Source organism: Lagenorhynchus albirostris, chromosome 1 (assembly GCF_949774975.1).
Source record: "Lagenorhynchus albirostris chromosome 1, mLagAlb1.1, whole genome shotgun sequence".
Classification (NCBI taxonomy): Eukaryota; Metazoa; Chordata; class Mammalia; order Artiodactyla; family Delphinidae; genus Lagenorhynchus; species Lagenorhynchus albirostris.
This window is the reverse complement of record NC_083095.1, coordinates 13,188,010-13,215,255: the sequence shown is the minus strand read 5'-3', so window position 1 is coordinate 13,215,255 and position 27,246 is coordinate 13,188,010. Positions and strand designations below refer to the sequence as shown.

The 27,246-nt window shown below is 37.3% G+C and overlaps 1 protein-coding gene across 3 annotated transcripts in view; it reads right to left on the bottom strand.

Moving 5' to 3' along the window:
* Positions 1-27,246, bottom strand: part of RPS6KA5 (ribosomal protein S6 kinase A5) — a 182,359-nt gene that overhangs the window by 61,818 nt on the left and 93,295 nt on the right. For all 3 annotated transcript variants that reach the window (XM_060169782.1, XM_060169939.1, XM_060169854.1), the window contains 2 exons: positions 12,391-12,506; positions 9,271-9,378 (listed from right to left, as the gene is read on the bottom strand). In XM_060169782.1, coding sequence (XP_060025765.1) covers positions 9,271-9,378; positions 12,391-12,506 — 224 coding nt within the window. The remainder of the gene's footprint in view (positions 1-9,270; positions 9,379-12,390; positions 12,507-27,246) is intronic.

Genomic DNA, 27,246 nt, shown 5'->3' with positions numbered 1-27,246 from the left:
ATACAAATGGCTAATAAGCATATAAAAAGATGACTCAACATCACTAGTCATTACAGAAATGCAAATTAAAACTATGAGATATCACTTCATGCTCATTAGGAGGGCCACAATCAAAAAAGCAGAAATAACAAGTATAGGTGAGGATGTGGAGAAATTGGAACACTTGTGCTCTGTTAATGGGAATGTAAAATGGTGCAGCTTCTATGGAAAACAGTATGAAGGTTCCTCAAAAAATTAAAAATAGAATTGTCACATGATCCAGCAATTCCACTTCTGGGCATATATGCAAAAGAATTGAAAGAATGACCTCAAAGAGATACGTGTACACTCACGTTCACTGCAGCATTATTCACAACAGCCAATAAGTAAAAGCAACTCAAGTGTCCATCAGTGGATGAATGGATAAACAAAATGTGGTACATACATACAATGAAATATTATTCAGTCTTATAAAAAGATGGAAATCCTGTCTCATGCCACAACATGGATAAACACTGAGGACATTATCCTAACTGAAGTAAGTAGTCACAAAAAGATAAATCCTGCATGATTCCACGTATATTAGGTATCTAAAATAGTCAAACTCATAGAAACAGAAAGAGGAATGGTGGTTGCCAGGGGCTAGGAGGAGGGGAAGATGGGGAGTTGTTGTTCAATGGGTACAGAGTTTAGTTTTGCAAGATGAAAAAGTTCTAGAGATCTGCTGCATAAAAAATGTGAATACAGTTAACACTACTGAACTGTACACTTAAAAACGATTCAGATGATAATTTTTACATTATGTGTATTTTGCCACAATTTAAAATTTTTTTAAAGATTCAAAGAATATAAATCTTAAGAGTGGTAAATTTGATTATATTAAAATGTCAAATCTGATAATGGCAAAAACACCATTAATCACATTAAAGACAAGTAAAAGATCTAAAAAAGAAATTCACAAAGTGCATAATTATCAAGGATGGGTAGCTGGAATATTTAAAGAACTCCAACAAACCAATAACATCAGAAAAAAATTGCAACACTGTGATAGAGAAAACAAGAAACCAATGTACCTCAGAAGCAGAATGGATAAATAAACTAGATAATTCATATAAAAGAATATTATAGAGCAGCAAAAATGAATGAAACAGATTCCTATTTATCAGCTTGAATAAATTTTAAAAATAAGTCAAATAAAAAACAATCTGCAATATAATATGCCATTTATGTACATTTTAGAAACACAAGCTAACAGTATATATTGTTTATGGATGTAATATATAAAGTAAGGATACTAAAACAAGATTAAATTCAATCCACCATCCACTCTTTGCCTGCACCTGTGCTGCTAAATGTGGTTTTAAGAAAACCATTTTTTCTATATTCGTGGCTGACAATATATCTATCCCCAGTCTCTCTCTTCTTAGGTTTAAATTGAGCCAATGCTCAATTTTCAGTCCGTGTCTTACTTGACCTAACAACAGTATTTGATATAGTTGATCATTTTTCATCCCTGAAACACTTCTTCACTTAGCTTCCGGGGACAACACACTTGCCTGTTTTCTTCCCAACCTCCTCATCCCTTTTTCTCAGTCTCCTTTGCTGGTTTATCTTCCTCTCTTGACTCTCTTAATGTTGGAATAACTAGAGTTTATACCTTTGTCGTTTTTTCTTTTCTATCTATACTTAACTCTGTTGGTATTCTCATTCATGATTTTAAATACTACTTATATATTGGCAAATTCCAAATTCCTATCTCTAGATGAGACTTCTCTCCCAAATTCCACATTTATATATCCTACTGCCTATTAAACATCTCTGTATGTCTAACAGACATCTCAGACTCAACTGGTTCAACTGCACTCCTCCAGCCACCCAAAACCTCCCCATCGGCATATTAGTTGACAGCAACTTCATCCCTCCAGCTGTTCTGGCCCCAAACCTTGGAGCTACTGTTGATTCCTCTTGTTCTCTCACACCCTATATTCAAGCCATCAGGAAATTTCATTAGCGCTAATGTCAAAATATATCTAAAATCTGACTATGTCTTCCAACCTCCTCTGCTACCCCATGGTCTAAATCAATGCCATCTCTTGTTGGGGTTAATGCAACAGCTTCCTAACTGGTCTCCAAGTTTCCAGATTTGTCCCACTACAGGACCATCATGCTTGGCAAACAGAATCTTTTTAGATAACTCAGGCCTTGTCATCTTCTACGTAAAGCTCTCCAGTGGCTCCCGTTTCACACGGAGGACCCATAGTCCTTACAGTGGTCTCCCATGCCCTGCACGATCTGCACAGTCCTTCCTCCAGATGACCACCTCCACATCCTTCTTTCCCACTACTCTATCCTCACTCACTCTACACACCCACTTACCTCCTTTTTGTTCACAAACAGCCCAGGCATATTCCCACCCGAGGGCCTCAACACTGGCTGATCCCTCGACCTAGAAATCTCTTTCCTGGATATTGATATGGCTCATGCTCTCTCACTTGCTTCAAGTCTTGACTCAACTGTCACCTTCTTAGTGAAGCCTTTCCTGATCACCTGATTTAAAAGTCCAAGCTGCTCTCACCCTGCTACTTCCTATCTCTCTTTCCTACTGTACTTGTCTTTGTGTCAATTACCATTATCTAACATAGTCCATACATATTTTACTTGTTTATTTGTTATTATCTGCCTAGGGGGGAAATTTTTGTCTATTTTGTTAATTGCTGGATTCCAACACCTAGATAGAACAGTGCCTGGATCACAGTAGATGTTCTCTCAATATTTGCTGAATGAATGGGAAAAAACCACAAATTGTCCATAACTGTATATGTGAATAGTGGGTGCACAGAATCTGCTATATCATTTGCTGTATTTTTATTACATTTGAAATATTGTATAATATAAAACATTTAAAAAGAAATTTGGAAAGTATAAACATTTATTAATCACATTTATGCAATGTTAGTATTCCAGGGTGTCTCTTGCTAAATTCCCCTTATGGGTTTGAAAGTCCCTGACACTTAGAAAATAGATTAAAATAATCTATTTATAGGTTTATATATTGTTTATAGATTAATATATCCTATATTAATATAGAATATGATGGCTAAATATTGTTTTCAAGTAAATTAAAAGTATATTTAACATAATTTGAACAAATGGAATTTACAGTAGAAGTTTCTCTGAAAAGAATCTCAATTCAAAAGTTGTCCCCGCTAGCCCTGTGACATAATTTACATAAAACCTGCCCACTGAACTTGTGCACTCAGCCTGCCTTAAGATAAGAAATAGTATATGAATAAATCTTACCTGAGCCAATAATTTCTCCCATAAGAAAAGTTATAAAAGGATCTGTGAGGCGCCTGAGGACAAAGCCATCTCTACCTCCCTCCCCCTCCTCCTGTCCAAGGGCAGGGGATCTGCTCTGATATCTCGTGGACAAAACCTTTACAAATGGCCAAAGCGTAGGTATTAGTAACTGAATATTGTGTAATATTGTTTGAGTAGAGGAAAAACAGGGGCCATAGAAGAACCCTCTGACTGGTTTCTAGGTCTCCTACTTTCCCAGCACTTCCATCTCAATATTTACCTTAAAATAACTAGAATTATCCCAGAGTCATGATTTTGGCAAATGACTGATAGGACTTACTGACAGACTTAACAGGCTCTTCAGGAGCACATGCAAATGAACAGAATCGTGAATAGATGTCAGTCACTACGGATCCATCAGGAAGGGAGATGGACAAAACTAAAAAGCTGCCTTAGACAGTTGGCTTGTCGGACTCCTCATGCAAACACACTCTTTATGGATCCTGAACCTCACCTAGGCATCTTGAGACATGCACACTGTAACAGCAGAATCCTTAAAAACTAGGCATTTATTAGACAAAGATGTAATTTAAAACTTTCCTACAAATAAGAAAATTATGGGAGAATAACTTAAGATTCTCATTTGTATGTTTTAATTTTACTCATAGTCATCTGAAATCTGAATAGTACCTCTTCCAGTGGAAACTGATATTTACATTGTGCTTTACACTTTAAAAAAGTACTTTCATGAGCATTAACTCATTGCATCCATATGAAAATTATATAAATTCGATATGACAAATATTATTTTACAGATGAAGAAACCAAGACTGAGAGGGGTTAATGACTAAGTGACTTGCCCAGTGTCACACAGCCAGGAAGTGGAGAACCGAAAAAGATCCTCTAACTTCAATATGTGTTCTTTCCACTACACTTAAAATGCCTCTTCTATGTTCAAAGAATTAATTAATGAATAACATTATCTGAGCAAAGATTGCATTTTTCTATTTTCTGGAAAGAAAAATGCACAGGCCTTTTCCTTTTAAGTACAGCTACCATGTCAGTGAGTTATAATTAACTTAGCTACCTCTGTTTTAAATGTTGGGATGTTATTTTTCTTCTAGTTTTATTTATCTACCTGAGGATTCATGTTAATAACCTGTTGTGAATTTTTTCAAATGCTCAATGTTAAATTATGAAAACACAGAATGCATATACTATAGTTAAGTATAGGGTAATTAATAACACATGAATGTATCACTTTGACATTATTTTCTTATAAATAAGAACAGATGCCCTTTTTTAGAAAAATGCCTTTAAAGTCTTCAATGTTAAAACCATATATCCAATACCTAGCAGACTGACTCACAGTAAGAACTCAACAAATGTTTGCTGAACTGTATTCTCAAAAAACCTTATGAAAAACATATATCAGTGTGCAGATATTTAGAAATGTCTTCTTTTATTCTCAGAATTACAAGGGATTTGTGAAATTATGTGGTTGAGAAAAGAACATATCAGTAAAAGTATCAAATTTGTATAGTGCTCATTATCATATAAAAGATTGTTAAGGTTTCTAAAATAAATCAATTTTATCCAGTATACAATTTAGTTTAGCAAATTACAATCTAGAAATAATTATATGAGGTAATGATGAATACTTCTAAAATCTAGGCTCATGAGGGCAAGGAATTTGTTTCTTTCACCACCATATTTCTAGGGTCTAGTACAATACCTGGCACATAGTAGGTACTCAATAAACATTTGCTGAATTATTAAATTAACAAATATACAGAGAGATGAGTAGTACACCATGAGTAGAAACTTCAAACATGTCTAAAAAGTAATTCCTGAAAATTAAATAGAAATATTTCTCAGATCAAATGAGAGCAGAATTTGTAATACACAAAACTGTGATAAACTGAAAAAGCAGATTTGGGTGGGGGAATATTAATTCAGGTTTGGAAATGCTGGGCTTGTGTGATCTATGAGAGAGTCAAGGGGAGACACACTCGGGGCATGTTTGGGTCTGGAGCCCAGAAGAGCGGTCAGGGTTGGCCATGTATATTTGGGGATCACCAGCGTACAGGGAGAGAGTGCAAGCATAAAAAGAGTAGAGTACCTAGGACTGAACTGTGAGGAACCCTCAGGTAGAAGAGAAAGAGCCTGCAAAAGACAGTGAGAGAGAGAAGGAAAGGCAGGGGAGCACGGCGTCACAGAAGCCAGGGTGAGACGCAATTTCCAGTTCAACACCACTAGGTAGTCAAGTAAGGTGAGGGCTCAAAAATACCTAAAATAGGGACTTCCCTGGTGGCGCAGTGGTTAGGAATGCCCCTGCCAATGCAGGCGACACGGGTTCGAGCCCTGGTCCAGGGGGATCCCACATGCCACAGAGCAACTAAGCCCGCGCGGAGCAACTAAGCCTGCGCACCACAACTACTGAGCCCACGTGCCACAGCTACTGAAGCTGGCGCACGCAGAGCCTGTGCTCCGCAACAAGAGAGGCCACCGTGGTGAGAAGCCCACACACCACAACAAAGAGTAGCCCCCGCTTGCCATACTAGAGGGAGCCCGCGTGCAGCAACAAAGACCCAACACAGCCAAAAATAAATAAAATTAAAAAACCTAAAATGGAGGTCAATAGTGGCCTTGGCAAGAACAGGTTCAGTCAATTGGTAGGAGGTGCAAGCCACACTGGAGTAGATTAAGGGGTGAGTGACCTGTGGGTAATAGACTGCACAGACAAATACTGACAAAGGAGAACATAGGACAACAACTAGAAGGGAATAGGGGATTCTGAGATTGTTTGCTGTTCATCAGTCAGTCCATTCATCCACTCATCTCTCCATTTTTAAACACTTAAGATGGGAGGGACTAGGCTTGCTTAAATGGTGACAGAAAGCGTCCAAGCAGAAGAAGAGGTAGAAAAGAAGAGGGTCAGTTACAGATAGAGGTAGAGATGTATAATCTCTCTGTATAAACTGGAAACCAGGGAGGAAACTCCTCAAAGTGAAGTTTAAGCTGAAAACAAAGGAGGTAGCGTAGGAATAGACAAAAAAGAAGCTCATTCCAAGAAATAAGTCAGGCTGACATGGGAAACCTAAAAGGAATGCTAGCTAATCAAAATAGAAATTGTTGGATGGGAATATTTTTGAGGTGCAATAGGTCTAGGCAGGGACACTTGCTAAGCGGATGCCAGGTGGAATAAGGGGGGAGCAAAGGACCATTAGATCAAGTTTTAGGGAACTCAGAAAAGGAGAGTCCCTACTTGAGCCCTAAGAGTTAAACCTGAAGCCTAGCAAGCCAGTATGTCCTCTTCAGCTAAGAGGAAGAATGAGCTGGTAGTCTGAGGGGAGAAGACAGATGAAACTGTAAGGCTTAATAACACATGACTATAACACATAATTACATGAAATGCAGCTAGGTTGCATTGTGAATAAGGGAATCTATAAATTACTTCTCCACTTCAGATTGAATCCCATTGTTTCATTTTTGCACCTAAATAACCAATTGCTCCAAAACTGTGGCATCCGACAAGAATTCCCCTCATTCCCTTGAGGAATAGCTGTTGAATTGACCAGCAGAAAACACAATTCTCTCTTGTGAGAAGTGACGCAGCTGATTCAGTAACCCAGCAGTTCTGACCAATTTGTATTACTGTATTAAAACCCAACAATTCTGATCATGTTTGATTTTTGTTTACCTCTTGCTTTGGTTTCAAACATTTTGCTCTTCCTCAGTGCCAAAGTCTGTTTCTGCCTACTGCCAAATGATGAGCCACACATGTCCAGAAATACAGGATTCACGAACTGATTCTTTCATTGTAGTATCACCAGAACCTAGCCTAATGTCTAGCAGATAGAAGTCTCTCAACAAATACTGATGAAGTGAATGAGTAAATGTACGTGCGGTTCCATGGGGAGAGAAAAAAGTGATCACCAACTCTCTCTATGCAGGGGGAGTCCTCCATCTTTACATGCCAAGGGTCCTTTGACAGTCTGTTGAAGCCGATAGACCCCTTCTCAGAATAATGTTTTTACATATATTGTAGGACAGAGCAAACTCATGATATTGAAATACAATGAAATCAAAATATCAAGAGAAATTGTGACATCATCACAAATGTGCTTCTGCGGCATAGGCTGGGCTTGCTAAGCCGCAGGCATCACTGCAGGGAGATCTGGCTGGGCCAGTTCACTGGCAAAACCACTAGCCGACAGCATCTGTAGATTTCTTTCTCAGTTCTCAGAGAGGAATCCTCCCAGGTCTTGTCTAGGAAGTCACTGTTCTCAGAAGGAAGGGGCAGCAAGAGGCCATGGCAGTTCCACAGTGTAGTGTGGCAATCTTCACGCCATCCCCTAGCTTTGACGGTGTCCTCTCCCTCAACCGTGCCCCTTGTCCCTGAATCCACAGTTTTGTCTATTTAACCTTGTCAGCTTTCCATGAGGGTCAGAAAGGCAAGGTTTCCTACGGGGATAGTGTATATCTGAGATCTAGGGGGTACCTGTTTCTTATATAGACTTCCAACTAATCCTCTTGTGTCCTGCACTCTTGCTTTGAGCGATGCCTGGTGCCCCCAATTCCTGAGCCTTTCTGGGGGTCAGAGGTGCAAATTAGCCTGCTTTGGGGATTCTCATATTACTGGCTTAGGATTCAGCTGTTTCAGGCGTGTTACATCGGTTACAACTAGTATTTCTGCTGTCCATCTTCCAGAATCTGGTTGCTGTTTTCCTCTCTCCCTTTTGAGTATATGCCTATTTTACGCCTTTACTTTTACTTGTAGTAGGGTTTAGTGAGGAAACAACCATCAAACATATTTCAGCTGTCACATTTTTCAAGTTGCCACTAAAATTTTTAACAAAGTTTGAAAAATCAAACTTTGAAGAAAAATCCTCAAAAATTCATCTCATCTTTTTCATAACTATGATTTTTCTATCAAAGATAATCAACATATTGTTAAACCCTCAGGTTCATGAAGGCAGAGACCATTTCCCTTTTGTCACTGTATTATCCAATATCTAGCATAGTAGAAGTGGTCAATAAATATTTATTGATAAGTGATTGAATATAGATATGAGAAAAAATTGGGATCCTTTGTTTTCATAATTTTAGTACTTATCTAACTCACCTAGGACTGCTTTGGCAATATTCTAAAAAGCAAACAATCAGAAATAGATACACCTAATTTGGAACCCAAATTACAAGTAAAGAAGTCCTTTATTACAAAAATTTAACTGTGATTCTGTATACTATAACAATAATTTCTTGGATAGAAAGGAACTGGCATTCAAATTACTTAGTTGTCTTGAAAAACTAGCAGTGTAAAAATGTACTTTTTATTACAACTGCTACATAAATAGTATCTAATTACAACTAATAAATGTACAATTTTAAATGTTATTAAATAAGTCTTTAACAATAAACAAATTTTAATCAATGCTGAAAACGCAAAGTCCTTCATATTTAAAATCTGTACATTAGCTATTACATTTTAGTTTGTATGGGCAAAAAAACAGCAAGTTTATTAAAAAATTAGGTCTAGTAGATCCTTGCTATTCTTGTCAAGTGAGTTCAAAGAGCCATCATGACATGTCCTACCTTGTAATTATAATGTAAACTGTATGTGCTTTGTTTTGTAATTCTTTACTGGCTATTATCTAAGCCACGATTTTCCTAAAAGGCCCAAAGCATTATTTTAAAATTTCAGTTATATTTTATGGAGAAAGTTAAATGCATAATTTTGTTTTGTTTTTAACTGGGGAATTCTGTTATATCCGTAAAAGGATTACTGGAATTCTAGCAGGATGGTTCCATGGTAATTTTAAACTAAAAACTTTACAGTTATCCATGTCAAGATATTCCTTTGGGCAAACTTGTACAAAAATCCATAATCTGTTTAGTACTATCCCATTAAACGGTCATTCTATAGCTAATTTTTCATCATTGTTTACACTCTGTTTTACTAACTTCAAATTAAAATATAATACTCACTTCATCAGCCACAAACTCCTTACTCAGACCAAAATCTGTCAGCACCACATGGCCATTAGAATCAAGTAGAATATTCTCAAGCTTAATGTCACGGTATATAATCCCCAACTGTAAAAACAAACAAATATGCATATTAAAATAACAATTTCCAAAAAATAAATTAGAAAAGTCTTTCTTATCTACCTTAAAAACAAACCAAAAAAAGGCATTCTCCTGCTCAGGGTGCTAAGATGGCTCTTAGTCACAGGTCGGGGCAAATCTAAATTCCTCCATCTCAGGGTTTATCTGCTGGGTTCCCTCTGCAACCATGTCTTCATGCTCCATATAATGAGGGTACATTCCTGTCGGACTAGCTTCTGTTGGGTCTACTTTGACTACTGCTTCTTCCTGGGTCACTGTTCTTGATGGATTTCATCCTCACTCCAGATGATCTTCAGGTGCTTTCTTAGCCAATTCATGTCCATCACTTCTAATGGCTTCAGAAGGCTTTCCTGAGTAACCACTTCCCACACTGGTCATTTCTTTGTTTTTATTCCTATAGCATCTATATTTACATCGTACTTACATAAAAGTAATTGATATTTTCTAGGTACTTCCTGTTCTTCTTGATATAACCATATCCAAACTCTGTTTTTTCACTTTTTATGCATTTACCTAGTATCTAGCACAGTGTCATATGTCAAATAGGTAATTAATAAAGGCTTGTTGAATAATACACTCCTAAACATGAAGGCTGAAGATCACAGGTTAATTTTAGTTGATCTTTAGTTCTAAATAAGCAATGTAAATCAATTAGATATTTAAATATCCTTCTATTTTGTTTTGTATGTAAGTTTTATAGTAAAACACTTCAGCTCTATGACAAATGAATCTACCCAAGTTATATAAGAAGTACTTGATATGCATGAATTCCACGTTCCATGTTATGTCAGCCCGAATTAAATGTTTTTAAACTTAGAAACACTGCTTTCCTCAACACTAAGTATATGAAAAATAAGATTCTTGATGCTTTCTTAAAATTGAAACAAAAAATGACACAAGGAAAAACACTAGGCAATTTTCTTTCAAGAACCTCAGTGGGTTTTTTTTTCATATTTTATAACATTATTATATATTGTAAATGCACAGTCTGTTAGACATTTGACTTGAAGCCTTACAAGCACCTAACAACCAGTATGACTTTTTTTTTAACAACCTCTTTGGAAAAGATTTTAGGAATAAGTCATTTACTACTTGCTTTACCTCATCACTTCCAAGTAAACTCCCCGTTTTTGCCTCTTCCTGAGAAACTCAGTGTTAGTAGCTATATCAAGATTATCATTATTAGCTTTGTGTTATATCTCTTTGTATTTATCTTTTTAGGTAGTCAGATTAAGAGAAATTTAGCTAAGATCTAATCTGCTATATACTTCCCTCTATATCAATTACATTTATATCTTGTACTCATCATATTCTCTACCTCTGTGTTTCTGATTACCCTGTTTTAATAATAATGAATGTTCATGAATTTTCCCTTTAAGAAACAGAATTAACAGTTTTCATACTAACCAAAAACTGAATTTACTAGCTTACCTGTCAGAGCTTTGTATTTTGTTTGTGTTTACTCTGGTATTTATGGTGATTTCCACCATCGTTTTTATATTATAAAAATTACATCTGATTCCCCTAAGCATAAAACAAAGCTTTTCAGCCTATTCCCTGGCCCAATTTGGCTCATGTATAAAAATGTCCTAACTACTTTATACCCCACAAAAATAACCATAGGCATAAAGTTCATCCCCACACCACCAATTCTATCAGAAGGAATACAGATGCCTGTTCCTATCACTTCAGTTCAGCTCCCACCTTACACTCCCCTTCCTTTGACTCCATGGCACTGCAGCCCTGCACCCCAGAGCCTTCTCTACTTCCCTCCTGTTCTTAGACGTTTTTTCATTCACTCTCCTTAGAATTCCTCTTCTGAACCCTGTCTCCCTCTACCTGCCCAGTTGTGTTCCTGTTCTGGGCTAGATCTACCCATTTCTTGATGCCTTCCTTCTTATATCTTCTCATCATCTTTTCTCACAGCCTCTCCCACCCGTTACCGCCATCCTGCAATTCTAATCTCCCTGCCCCTTTAAAAATGTCATCCTTTTTCCTTGCCTTTTTCCTTCATTTCTCTCCATTCTTTTTTATGCTCCATAATCAGCACTTCCATCTTTTTTTAATCTGTAATCTAGTGTAGCATCTGAATATATAACAAAGAAAAACAGCAGCTTTATGATGTACCTGTATCATCCGAATTTAGCAACTCGAGTCATCCTCCTATGGTCTCACACAACTTTGATAAGAATTATTCTAGTACTTTCTATTTCTTGGAAATACACACAAGCCTAGTCTACATAATGACTGTTTGCTTCTACAGTAATGCTTCCTCATTAAAAAAATATTTTTAGTCAAAATTTCTTGGATCAAGATTAATAGTATCTGAAGTAATATTTTTTAAAAGTTTAAACCGATTTTATAGAGTTCAAACAGCATCACATACATATATGAATTCCACTGAAAAAGTTGAGTAACTGAGTTCATGCCACATGAAGGCAACAGAGCAGGAGGGAGGGAGGGGGAGCAAGAGAGGACCTTAGGGGTGAACCAAATGGAAAAGAAAGCGAGAGTGGGAGAGGGGGATAGCTGGGTAGCATAGGTAAGTGCTTCTTTCAAATATTCCAAGCTAATTGGGAAACATATTCTGAAGATGCACAGGCAGAGTCTGCAGTGGAGTAAGTCACAATTAAGGAAATACATATTATGACTTGTGGGTTCATCTTAAAGGTTATTTTAAGAATGAAAATCCTTTATTCTAATGATACTTTGTAATAAGCATCAGAATTTTTCATGAACAAAACCAAAAAAATGCTCAGGTTCTACCTTTTTAATCTGCAACCCAGAAACTATAAAAGGAAATTAGACTTTTACAAAGGGAACAATGAAATTGAAAAGCTTGGTAATGGTCTATGAGTGTGCTTCCACAATCTCCACCAAGACAATGACATGTAAACGCATTAGCTCTTTTAGCTCCATCATTACCTCAGTTACTAGATTTTTAAAAAAAGGAAATCCCAAAGGTTAAGCATCTCTTACCTTGTGGAGATGTTCGAGGGCAAGCACGATCTCTCCAACATAGATCTGCACCTCATGCTCTGTGAAACGCTCTCTTTGAGAAAGATGAGTAAAAAGTTCTCCACCATTTATATAATCTAAAAATGAAATATATTTTTTCTGTCTTTGACTTGTATTCATAAACTAAAGGAAATATTTCCTTTTAACCACTTTGGATTAACCATAAGGCATTGATTTTAATACATTATTTTTGTACAATTCTTAGTATCTAGTTTCATATAGAATATATTACTAAATTCATATAAATACAGTTCCATAAGTTAATGACTACCCTAAACCACAATCAAATGAATTTGCACAGAGTATTACTATTAAAACTATTACATGAAATCTGCATATTTTAAAATAATTTTCCCAAATCCAGCATATCAGAAACCTCTGCCATTACCATAGACTTCTTAACTTGCTGTAAAGTACCAAAACATCAACCACCATAATAACTAAAAAATGAAAAAAACAAAACAAAACTCCCAGCCTTTCCTTTGTAGTAGTGGCCGGTCACTATTTTTAAGCAGATTCCCTATTTTCCAGAATTGTCTATGGAGAGCCCTTCTAAAAATGTCTATTAGGCAGCAGGTAGCCTTCTTATGGTTCCACATAACTCAAAAGTAGAAGTAGCACAACAGGGCTGAATCAAAACACCTGAAACTAAATGATTCCCATTTGCCTTTCAATTTGCCCATTTTAGCCCAAGAGGAATAATGAAATAAGAGAGAAAAAAGCTACAGTGAGACGTAAATTAGGAGCTGAATAAGCCACAACTGTGTTCATAATAGGCTCTAAGACATTTATCGATAAACTGATAATAGTTTCATCAGAAACTAACCATTACTGTCTTACACAACATTTGTGTGTGAGAAACAATGTACACCTAGAAAACAGTCACAGATATAGATTAAAGCTTTTCTCCTAAAAAAAATCTGAAAAGCATGTATCCCAAGTATATTCATTTGTCAAGTTTACCACAATTTGATAAAAGACCAAAGCAAAATCTTCATTAACTCACAAATTTTTATCTTGACCGTTTTTCAAATTCCAAACAGCTGATGCAACAGAATGAAAGAACTCTAAAAGCTGGTTGTTTTGCAAAGTATTTTGCAAAGCACATGCCTGCAAAAAGCACTGCCCTTTTAAGACTTTTGTATTTTGCCAAGAGGTTTTAATTATATCTTAACACAAAGCTAATTATTAAAAAGGTGTAAAGGAACACAGCATTCCTGCAAACTAACAGTGAATTTTTTCTACCTTTAAGTAGTCACTTATTTAAATCTAATACTGATGTTTATGCATATGGTTTCCATAGTTCGTCATGGTACAGAAATAGGCATTCAGAGGTCAGTTGACCAACTGACAAACTCCTACACACCCTTGAATGTCCTACTTAATTATCTCATTTTCAATAACCACTCCAGCAGAGTTGATCACTTCCTTTTATGTTACCCCCTGTGTTTATTAAAAACTTATATCACTGCAATTATCTTGCTGCACTGAAAATGTCTATTTGCATACTTCCTTTCTCTGCTAAACTCTGAGCTTTTTAAAGTCATGATCAATGTATTCATCTTAAAAAAAAAAAATCACTCTGAAACTCAAAGGCAAGTGAGTTGTAAAAAAAAAAAATAACCCAATGTACTCCTGTCTTTGAGGCAACTTGATATAATCCAAAGAACCTGGGCTTTATAATCAATAAACCTGAATTAGACAATGGCTCCACTGTGTCCTGTCTTGAGCAAATAAAGTCTCTCTCAGTGTTAGTTCTTTATCTATAAAATGGAAATCAGAACTACTATAGATTATTGTTTCTTGAAACATAGAAAGTGTTTTATTTGCATTTACTGGGGAGACTAAGAAAAATTAACTACAAATCTAAGAAGACAAACCTAAAACAACATCGTCACCTGCTTCCTACTTGTAGAATAGACCAACAGCCCAAGGTGAAGACTTGACATTCATAAAATAAATATGCTTTATTTGTAGGTACAGCGTTGCACACTTTATAAGCTGAACAGCCAACTCTATCCAGTGGTCCAAGCTGTCAACATTGGTAAGGTAGATATACAGGCTGCCAAAGGACTGTAACAGCAGGAGCTGCGATACCTGGAGTGGTGTTACAGGGTAAGTTCTATCAATAGCAGGGATATGAGGTTAGTGGGAATCTCTGTAAGATAAGTACCTAGTACCCTCAGTTGTTATAATTCTAGTTGTTTTGTTTGGTATGTAGTGGTATCTCGTTATGGTTTTAATTTGCATTTTCCTGAATAATAATGATATTTAGTATCTTTCTGTGCCTTATTGGACATTTCTGTATCTTCTTTTGTGAAACGTCTATTAAGGGTTTTTTCTTTTTTGCCCCTTTTGGTTTTTTCTTCACAATATAATTCACATACCATGAAATTCACCAATTTGAAGTGTAAAATTCAATGGTTTTTAGTATATTCAGAGTTGTGCAGCCATCACCACATTCAATTTTAAAATATTTTCACACACTCCCCCTGCAGAAATCCCAATTTATGTTTCTCCTTTAGTTCCTTGTGCTTTTTTTTAAAAATTTATTTATTTATTCATTTATTTATATTTTCGCTGAGTTGGGTCTTCGTTGCTGTGCGCAGGCTTTCTCTAGTTGCAGTGAGCGGGGGCTACTCTTCATTGCAGTGCACGGGCTTCTCATTGTGGTGGCTTCTCTTGTTGCGGAACACAGGCTCTAAGTGTGCAGGCTTCAGTACTTGTGGCTCGTGGGCTCTAGCGCACAGGCTCAGTAGTTGTGGCGCACGGGCTTAGCTGTGCGCGGCATGTGGGATCCTGCCGGACCAGGGCTTGAACCCATGTCCCCTGCATTGGCAGGCAGATTCTTAACCACTGCGCCACCAGGGAAGCCCAGTTGCTTGTGCTTTTGATGTCACATTTAAGAAATCACTGCCAAAACCAAGGTCACAAAAATTTACCCCTATGTTTTCTTCTAAGAAATTTATAGGTTTAGTTCTTACTTTTCATCTTTGATCCATTTTGAGTTAAGTTTTGTGTATGTTTTGAGTTATGGGCCCAATTTCATACTTTTGCATATGGTTATCCAGCTGTTCCAGCACCATTAGTTAAAAAGACTGTTCTTTCCTCATTGGCACCCTTGTCAAAAAATCAATTGACAGTAAATGTGGGGGTTTATTTCTGGACTCTCAATTCTAATCTATTATCTATATGTCTATCTTTATTCCAGTGCCACACTTCTTGATTATTGTAGCTTTGTAGTAAGTTTTAAAAGTGTGAGTCTTCCAACTTAATTCTTCCTTTTCAAAACTGTTTTAGCTATTCTAAAGTTCCTTGAGTTTTCCATACAATTTTAGGATGACTTTGTCAATTTCCATAAAAAATAAGCTGGGATTTTGAGAGAGGTTTGTTAAATCTATAGATCAATTTGGGGAGTATTGCCATCTTAGTAATATAAAGACTTTCAATCCATAAACATAGAATCTTTTACCATCATGAAGTATCCATTTTTATCTCTAGTATACGTTTTTGTTAAGTATATTTTGTCTGATATTAGTATAGCCGCTCCTGCTTTCTTGTGGTTGCCGTTTGCATGATTTATCTTTTCATATCCTTTTTCTTTTTAACCTGTTTGTACCTTTGAATATACAGTGTATCTCCTGTAAACAGTATATAGTTGAATCTTTCCCCCGTCTGCCAATCTCTGTCTTTTGATTGTACTGATTAATCCATTCACATTTAATGTTATTATTGATATAGTTGGACTTATGTCTTGCTATTTTACTTTTTTGTTTTCTACATATTTCATATCTTTATTTGTTCCCCTATTCCTCCTTACTTCTTTCTTTTTCATTAAGTAAATATTTTCTAGTGTAACATTTTAATTTCTTTAATGAATTTCACTTTTTTTAGTTATTTTCTTAGTGGTTGCTCTATGGCTTACCATACACACATTATCACAGTTTCAGATTTATACCAACTTAATTCCAGTGATATACAGAAACATTTCTCCTACATAGCTCTATTCTTTCTTCCTCCCTTTTGAGCTATTATTGTTATACATAGTATAACTATGTTAACAAATCCAACAACACATTATAATTATTACCTTATATAGATTTATGTCTTTCAAAGAGGCTGAAAGAAAAGAGAGCAAGTATATATTTAGAGTTTGTCATATTAGCCTTCCTATTTACCATTTTTGGTTCTCTTTATTTTTTCTTGTGGCCCCTGGAGCTGGAGAGCACAGAGGTTTCTGGCCGTTGTAAGGATTTCAGATTTTACTCTGAATGAAATAAGAAGCCTCTGGAAGATTGAGTACAACAGTGGTATGATAAGACTTCCATTTTAACAGGATCAATGACTCTGGCTGCTGTGTTAACTTTCAAGAGGGAAAGTAGGGAGATCACTTGCAGTAAACAAGGAGAGATGATGGAGCCTAGGAGAAAGGTGACAGCTTGGTGGTGGTAAGGACCCAGCCCTACCTGAGCACATGAAGAGATGGAATTGGTGTTACCTGAGATGGGGAAGGCTGCAGGAAGGACAAATCTGGAAGGGATGATCCAGAGTTCACCTTTGGAAATGAGGAATGCACAGTGTCTAACAAATAGTAAAAGCTCAATAAATGGTAGTTATCATCATCACCATCACCATCTTGAATTATTATTCTAAGACTGTTAAAAGGTAAAAAAGAGCCCTCTGGAAATCTTTTAGGAAAAGGAAGATAAATTTCTTATGGCCAGTTAGATCATTAAGAGGAGGTTGCATATAAATTCCTTGAAATTATGCACAATTTTCTCAAGTATATGTAAGCATGTGTGCATTCTACTGACAAGAGAGGGTCCACAGCTTTTATCAGATTTTCCAAGGAGTTACAAGACAAAAAAGTTTTCAGAACATCACTCAAAAGACAGCATTAAAAATCTGAATGGAAAAGTGCCTATGAAGTTTATTTACAAACAAACCAATGAATGCGGACTGCCAGCACATGGGAAACATCTGAGAGTAGCGTCTTACAGCTCGCCAGCACCATTAACTTCATCATCACAGCGTACGCACCCAGCGCCATTTCTCCTGAGCATTTAGATCACTTCTCCCTGACTTCCGGCCTTGCTTGGCATAGCTGTCCTGGAGCTTACTGTATTTAGAGAGGGACTAGTGAGGTTCAGAGCTTTAAAAAGTGAAATGGAGCATGAAGTTTTCATCGTTAACAAGATCTCTGCCTACTGAGGATGTGCTGGAACTGCATTTCTGGTCTCTTTACACCTCTGTATTTATCCAGAGAGCTAGCAACTCTGTTAGGGGAAGGTTGGGCTTGGCCTTGAAACTAAAAACAACTTAGCCAGGCAGTGACATAACAAATAAAACAAAATTTAGAAAAGACTACAGGGATATTATTCAATTTGAGTTGAATTATTCATATAAAATTTTTACTCTCTTGAAAGAGAACACTGGAATCAAGAATGCAGGCAGATTCCGGGATAGAGTTAGCAGTGGCATGAATATGGTCAAAGACATCAATGAAAACCCAGATCATTACTAACATCTGAGAGGAAGAGTCTTCTCAGCTTTATAACTCATGGAACATCCACTTTCCCCTATCCCCCATCCCACCCCTTTCCCACTGAGCATAAATTACATTTCTCCATAAAAAAGACTTATTTAAAAGTTCAGATGGAATAAAGCACGTGAGTGGAAACTGTCTACTACTAGCATTATTTAAGATCTACTCTGCCTGGTGGGCCTTGGTCCATGCCAACTCATCTACCCTGAATACTTTCCTGTCAAAATTATGGATTCATTAGAATTCTAGAAATTAGATTTCTCAGGTCTTTGTCAATTTCTTTCTCAACAAACTGCAAGCGTGAGGGTTTTTTTTTAAGCCAGTGCCAACGGCTTTTATTCTCTTCATGATAAGAAACAGCATGAGAGTATCCAGTTTTTACTGATATTCCTGAGGCTTTTTGCCTCTGTGGACATACAACGAAAATGGACTAAGTGGTGTTGGCTCAGTTTACACTCCTGGCTACCGCCGTTTGTGTAGAAGCAGCATCTTAGTAACCCAGGTTAGTCACGGTAAGTGGGAAAGGGCTCCCGGCAGATAAGAACTAAGCGATGTAAAACAGGGTTTTGGCTGCCTTCCTTTAAAATCTGTATCTCATCACAGCTCACTGCTTTTAAGACTAGACAAAGAAATAACAACTAGAGATATTGGGCACTTTCTATGTGCCTGTTCTATTTGGATATGATAACAAATTTGATCCTCATAAACAATGCTACGAAGTTGGTGCGATTAAAATAATAGTATAATCCCCAGAGAAAACAGGTAATCTCTAGAAAATAGTGAAACCCAGAGAGGTTAAAAAAATTATCCAGAGTTGCATATCTGTTAAGTGAGAGAATAAGGATTATGAACATGGGCAGTCTGACTCTAAAACAGTGATTTTTTAAAATGCTATATAGGTTGCCCTTTTTCCCCTCCTGGTATGGTTTTTACTATCATTTATCAGGATCAGCCCCACTGGGCAACTGGTATTGCTAATTACTGTCAGAAAAACTGTCTTAAAATCAACTATCCTGACCTTCAAATATCTGAAAGGCTTAGAGCCAATAATTCTACATATTTCGTCATAAAGTTTCTCTTTTTTACATGCTTTTCTTAATCAAGTTTTGGAGGGCTCATCAGAATGTCACAGTACTCAGAAGGAGACATTCCTACGGGGCTGTACTAAGATTTCTTTTTAATGTCCACAGTAAACAATGAGTGTCCATCTTTTTTGAGAATGTGCTAACCTAAGATTATTGCTGACATATTTCTGACACAGAACTTAAGAAAGTCAATTTATATCTTGTAGGAGAGGGCCCACGGCTGTTTTCTCCAAAAAAGTACCTGGCCTTGCCCTCAGTTCTCATCTTAACCCACCTCCTGTTAAAGCAGATGGCTCTGAATTTGACCACAAAGAGCTACGTTCTAGGTTCTTGCCAGAGAGTAGAACCTCAAATTGCCTGCAGTCCAAATCTCATCATATGTTCAGTTGTGAGAAATAATACATACAGGACAATAAATGTCATCTTTCTCATTATTTACTATAATGACTTCAGACAAAGCTACAAACTTGGATAACACTGTTTTGGAAAAATTATACTCTTATCTTGTTCCATAGGCTTACATGATAAGGGACAGTGGTATAAAACTTGGAATTATATCCTTAGTCAAGGAAGGCTGGTGAAAATTGTCCATTGTATCTGGGCCCTATTTAAAAAGCTTTTCCTAGATCATAATACCTTACCTATGGGTTTTTTTTTAATATCTCGATACAATTTCAAACATACAAAAAGTATTTGCAAGAACAGCACAAGTAATCCCCATATAACCAGTATGCAAGTTCACCAATTGTTTATATTTTGCTTCATTGGCTTAGTATTCTCTGTGTAATTCCCCTGAGCCAACTGAGAATAAGTTGGAGACATCAAGCTCCTATGTCTTTCAGTGTGCAAATACTAAAAAAAGAATGCCCTTTCATCTAACCACAGTACAATTATCAATATCAGAAACTTTATGATAAAAATACTATTATCTAATCTATACTCTCTATTCGAAGTTTGTCATTTGCCCACTAATGCTCTTTGTAGCTACTCTTCCCCAGCCACGGATCTGGTTTATAATCACATATGCATCGGATATCATGGCTGTTTAGACTCTGACCCTAAGTCACAACATACGTACATATTAATTTTATTAACTGCTGCCAATGTTTACAGGTACCTTCCTCCAAAAGGTCATGTATATTCCCCACTAACAGTGACTGGATGCCTTAGAAAACAAAGTTCTCACCAACTCTTGATATTGTCATTATCTTTCATTTCTACCAATTTGATAGGCATTTCAAATTGGACACAGAAATTTTGAAGGTGCAGAAGAAAGAAGCGGGGGAGAAAATCTGAGGGTTTGCAGCAGCCAGAGAGATTTGATAGACTTTCAGTGGCAGTAGGACAAGTGGGCACCTCAGACAGGGAAGACGACGTTGGTAAGGCTGCAGGGCTGAGAAGTTGTAAGAGGTTAGCAAAAGTCACATGCCACTCAGGAGAGAGGAGTAAAATGTCTGCTAACCTCTGTGAAATTCTGTTGAGACTATCAGCATGAATTTCAGACCAGACCCAGCTGACACATTTTGGAGACATATGAGAAAAGCTTAGAAAGCTGGTACTGGAAAAACAGTTTAGAGAGTAATCAAAGCAACTGCCATGTCAGGCGAGGAGGAAGGTTAACAGGGCAAGTGGTTCTCGCGTGCCAGACCAGGCAGATGCCAGGCCAGTAACGAGGCACGTGGAACCCAAAGATGGTGCGGGGAAAGGGGCAGGAAAGACTCGAGGGAAGGCAGGGTCAGAGGACTGAAGAACAGGCCCAGGGAGTGTGAGAAAGGAGAAAAAGAGAAGATCACGGTCAAAGAAGAAAGCTGATTAGAGCTCTTAGACGTGTGACTGGTTTTAGTGACAAGGCCTAATGTGTGGCTAGGCTTATGAATGGCTACAGTGAAGTAAAGGTTAAAACATCACAAGTCAAGGTGGCTTGACATGGTGTTGGCATGGTTATCAATACGGCTGCTAAAATTGTGGAAGGGGATGGAAGGAAACTGGACGAAAGGGAAGCTAGGCCTGAATAAGTCACTGGAAAAGGCAAGCACGTGTCCCAGGAGTCAGTTAGGTACAGGATTGAGGTTAGGGAGTTGGAAAAAAGCGCCTTCACAAATGAAGCTCTGATGGGAAATGACTTTTTTTTTTTTTTTTTTGCGGTACGCGGGCCTCTCACTGTTGTGGCCTCTCCCGTTGCGGAGCAACAGGCTCCGGATGCGCAGGCTCAGCGGCCATGGCTCACGGGCGCAGCCGCTCCGCGGCACGTGGGATCTTCCCAGACTGGGGCACGAACCCGTGTCCCCTGCATCGGCAGGCGGACTCTCAACCACTGCGCCACCAGGGAAGCCCGGGAAATGACTTTTAAATGATGTTTAACTACCATTACTTTGTTGAGCACAAGAGTAGGATGGAGCAACGGGACCTATCCAGCAGACCCTCTGTAAAAGGGCTGCTGGGTAAGTACCATCCTCCAAGGACAGGAGGTTTTACTTAAGATGAATAAGGCACACTCGGTTAAGATTTAGGGTGCTTGTGCACACGGGGTTATCCACCGAGCACAATGGAAGGGGTTAGAAGAGGAAGATAAGGGAAAGAATGAGGTTTAAGCAAGGGAAGAATAATTTTTAAATTCCTAAAGACATTTTTTAAAAAAACCTCCAAAGCTTCTAAAATAGTAGACACAAAGTTCAGCTTTATAGAGTGTAGTCCACAAATAGATTCATACTTCTCTAATGACATGTTTTACCTTTTAGTCTAAAAGCTTATTGAAATGTATGCTGTCAGAAAACAAAGTTGAAATCTGGCACCGATGAGGCAGATGAAAGTCCCAGAGCAATTTTCTCTCTGCCAGGTACAGGGTCTGACACTAGCAAATATAAAGCATCCACTAATATCAGCTGCATGAATTGAATAAACATGCAATACTCTGCTTACTGGCTGCTGTAGCCATATAGGAGAACTAGGGCAGATTTTTCATCTCAAGTTTATTAACAGTAAAAGAAGAAATAGTTAAATATTATAATAGCTAAAAACTGCAATTCAGATAGACCAATGGGCAGCAAAAAAGAAGGGGAAAAGGAAAAGGAAAAACGGGTAATAACATAGCAAGAACACATTTCCTGATGAACATATCTCTTAAATTCTGATCTCTTCCCCTCTTAGAAACGTTTGGAATAAGTCTTAAGATTCATTCTGTTCATAACTGAAGAGAAGGGGACCATCAATAGTACACCTTTGTGACAATAATTATAAATAAACAAGTGAATAAGTATGATATGCTCTCAGGAGCTGTGAGGCACATTTCATCAATGTGACTCTTACGAAAAAACACTTATCAACTTAAAATTATGCTGAGACTTATTTACAGTCCATACAATGGAATACCTCATATGAGGCTTGTATAGACTACTGGTTCCTTGATTAAACTAAAAGGAACTTCCTATATGAAAAAGATTATATCTCAATTCATTTGTAGTTGCTAAATGATCTTCTTTATATGTAGAATGGCTTATACTCTATATCCATAAAATAGGAATACAAATAATTCCGACTCACACATAAGATTGTCATGGTGATTAAATGAGCTATTGAGAGTTAAACTTGGGCCAAACATGCAGTAAGCCTTTATCTAAAACTGACTATTGATTACTGTTATTATTTACAGACATCAGTTACAATTTATAGAACTGAAAAATAATGACATGTTTAATTATAATGGTTTTAAAATAAAATTCAAACTTATGGTGTCCTGACTTACCTATTCTCTCAATGTAAGCATAATTTCGAAGGTTATAAATGTTTAATATATATTTCTACAGTACTACAGGGTCTAATTAGTTTTAGTCGGTATTAAGCAAAAGAGAAATTTTCTTAAATAACTGATATTTTAGTGCAACCCTCATATGTTAAAATTGCAGAGATATCTGGGTTTTATTCAAATGCAAATAAATTGCTTTTAAAGATTTTTATGTGACAGTAGTTGGAGTGCCAGATGAAGCACTCTGATGTTGTGTTTCTAAGAAGCATAAAAATAACACAGAAATCACACAAATAATGTGAAAATTCAAAGTCACAAAATCTCTCCCACTTTAAAACACGACCATCCTCCCTAAATCCCGTATGTCCCATCTTCTCTTCTCTTCTTCCTTTCACGGCAAAAGTTCTTTAAAGAGTGCTCTACATGTCTGATCTGACTCTCCTTACTTACTCTCCGTTCACTTCCTATTGCTGCTGTAACAAATTACTACAGATTTGGTGGCTTAAAACAAGACAAGTTTATTATTTTATGTTGTAGATTAGAAGTCTGGTGTGGGTGTCACTGGGCCAAAATCAAGGTGTCAGCAGAGCTGCACTTATTCTGGAAGTTTTAGGGGAAAGTCTGTTTCCTGCCTTTTCCAGCTTCAAGAGGCTGCCCACATTCCTTGGCTCATGGCCTCTTCCTGCATCTTCTAAGCCAGCAGTGGCAGCTGAGTCACTTCCCACACTGCATCACTCTAACCTCTTCTGTAGGCATATCTCCATCTGACTCTCCTCTTCTGCCTTCCTCTTCCACTTTTATGGGCCCCCCCAGGGAATCCAGGATGATCTCCCTATTTTAAGGCCAGCTGACTAACAACTTTAATTCTATCTGCAACTTTAATTCCCTTAATTTGTTTGTCATGTAACCCAACATGCTCACAAGTCCTGAGGATGAGAATGTCAGCATCCTTGGGTGGCTGTTAGTCTGCCTACCACAGCCTCTATTCACTCCTAAACACAGGGCTGTTCCACTTCCACCCCCATAACACCAGTATAGTCTAAGGTTTTAAAACAACCTCATGTTACTAAAGTAAATGGATACTTTGCAGTCCTCATGTTTCTTGACTTTTCAGCTGCACTTTGCAAACCAAGAGAAAGAATATTTCAGGAAGAGCACAGCACAAGAATCATCCCTGTGGGTCCAGCCCAAAGTGAGTCTCCCCCAGTGGTTGTGTTAAAGCCACTTAATTTGAGGTAGTTTATTATGCAGAAAAGGCTAATGGATACACTAGTAACTTGTAGATCATGCCTGTAACCAAGTGACTTGCTCAAGATCACACAGTTATTAATTGATGAAGCTGGAATTTAAATCCAAGTTCATTTGACTCTCAAATCTAAAGGCCCTGCATGGCCGCCTTTACTACACTATATTCATATTTACCTTCCTGTCTTTAGGCTATCACAAATGCTGGGTGAAGCCTTGTGTCTGTAATGTTCATCCGTATCCCCTCCTGTTGCTCCTCTAACTTCTATTTTTCCTCTTAAGTTACACTTCAAATGTCACTTCTCTGGACGGTCTTCCCTAATAACCCAGAATAGACTTAGGTCTTTTCACTAGCAACCTCTGCATTTCCTTCCAACTACTTACTTCAAGGGTTATTACTTAATTGTGTACTAATTTGTTTAATGTCTGTTCCCCTTTTAGATTATAAGGCCCGGAGGACAAGAATCTTGTCTAGGTTGTTTGCTACTCTTATCCAAGCACCTGGCACATAGTAAACAGGCAAGAATTTGTAGGATGAATGAAGAGTTCTACAACTGACTATATCTTTATGCAGTTCACTTGTTGTATCAAAGGGCCAATATCCCAAGAGTCCTCCAAGAAACTTACAAAATGAACTTGAAGAATCTGAAGCCATATATTATCTCTTAGATGAGCCATCATTTATTCCTCTCCTTTCAAGTTCTGCAAGACTCCTGTGCTTCTAAGTAGCTCATTATTAGGCCCATGGACTGTGGGAAAAAGGCTTCACCAAAAGTTTGGCTGAAGTTTATGTCTAGAGAAGTAACAAGTTAGAATGCTCAAGACTTCTACCAATGTGCAATAATTCTAGTACTTTGACACATTAATATGTCCTTTAGAAAATAATTTAAAATTGCACTGTTAAAATGCCAGATTCTTTATTGTTCCCTTTTGAAAAAAGTTCTTTTTCTCTATCTTACTAGAATGACATTAATTTAGGTCAAACTTTTTTCATATTAGGGACGTAATTTATGTCTCATTTCAATGACACTTAATTGACACAGATACTTAACAACAGCAAGTAGATTTTGTTTTGTTGTTGTAAGGTTGCCCCACCCTCAATAACATTTCTTCTTGGATATAGGATAGCATATGTGTGTGTGTGTGTGTGTGTGTGTGTGTGTGTGTGTGTGTGTGTCTGTCTGTCTGTCTCTCTGTGTGTATAGGAAGATGGGTAGAAACTGGAGGAGAGAGAAGTAGCCTTTGAACTAGTAAGTTTATTTTTTTAAACAGTGAATTAACTTTAAGAACTTGAACTGAAGATCACCACAAAATTTCCAGGATTCTAGAAACTCCCTAAGACAAAACTTTTAATATAGTTCTGACAATATCTCATGGGGCTATCATTAATGATACTGTATTATGAAAGCTGCTAAGAGAGTAGATCTTAAAAGTTCTCATCACAAGAAAAAAAATGTAACTATGTGAGGTGAAGGATGTTAACTTATTGCAGTGATCATTTCACAATATATACATATATCAAATCATTATGTTGGGTACCTTAAACTAATATAATGTTACATGTCAATTATATCTCAAGAAGACTAGAAAAAATGTACCTCATGGGATTAACATTAGGGCAAACAGCATCTGCTTTCAATCAAAATTATTACTTTTAAAGTACATATTATTTAATTTACATTTCAAAACAAAAAAAAATTAGGTGTTCAAAGTCACCTGTAAGTATTTGCAACAATTTTTTCTATTCACACTATTAACATCACTGTTAAGAAGCCACGCTATTAGAGCATTAAGAACACGGAAAGAATTCACTTTGTCGAGAAGAAACATACATTGTTAGTTGGTAGAGGACAGTTTCAGCTGCTCAAGACCTCTACACATTTGACTTGACTTAATGTTGAACCCAGAAACCTCTCTACTGTTTGTAGTTTACGTGCTTCTATTAACAGATGGAGAAACTGAAATCCACTGGAGATACTGAGTTCCATAAGCCTTAGAGTATTACTGAGAACTACAGAAACTTCCTGATAGCTCTGTTTTCCACTGAGGATGCAAAAGGATAACCATGTAAGGATCTGGCCAGCTTTTTAGGCTATGTCTTGTTCATGCAATCTCACAGAAATCTGCTGGTAGGAGAGGAAGTAGCCGAGTTAACTGACAGAAAGAAGGGCTAAAACCTACATCTCCTACTTTCAAAGAAAGAGTCTCTGTTCCGCTTTCACTCTCCAAACACCTACTTCTATCTAGTAATGTTCTGACTGACCTCTCGTCCTCTAGCCTTTTGATCTCAAATTCTCTTTAGAATTTCTCTGCTTCATATTTCTTCTTACAGTGGCAGCTTCCGAAGAGCTAACTGCCATTATCCCATATTTCCCCCATCTTTCAGTACCCACCCATCCCCAACCATGCCCTGTTCCTTGGTCTTATTTTTTTTTTTCCTACAAAATTTTCCGTTCCTTCGGAGACACTTCATGTACATCAATCCCACATATTCTGGTCCTCACTTCCACCTACTCTTCCTCCTCCAGACCACCTAAATCGTGCTTGATTGCTCCCTGTCTGGTGTCTCAAGTGCAGTCTTAATGTGATGGACCACACATACCTGAACGTAATTTCTTTTTAATGTCACGCCAGAGTCATCTCACTTTTTCTGGTTTTAGCTCAACCTTCGAATGGCACCTCTTGCAAATGTATTCCAGGGCATCAGAATCATTACAAAGTTCTGACAAAGACATATTTATTTACCAGTGCTGTGAATTAGTCATATTTACTTCAAAGTGAGGAAGCTCCTTCGGTCACTGTCTGTTTTGCTCTACACTGTAGAATGCAATGGATCATGAACGATTCTAATTGTTACCATCTCAGCAAGTATCCTCACCTCTGCAATTTTTGAGATGAAACTAATACTCGAAAGTGAAACTTTAATGTCTTAAATACCTTTTAGCTCATGTTGAAAGGATGATTCATGATGACAGAACTATCTACAAGGCAGGGGTGGCATTCATTATTGAGAATGCTCCTTGGCATCACCTTTATAAATACCTTTGTGATTTGCTTCTTTAGTGTCTTGTGAATTCTGATTAATCTAACAGTTTACACAAAGATCAGCTGGTGTTTTGACAAAATTACTACTAACAGACATCAGAGAACATCAAAAGAAAAATTGTTTTTTATAGATTATTTCCTACGTAGCATTCCTT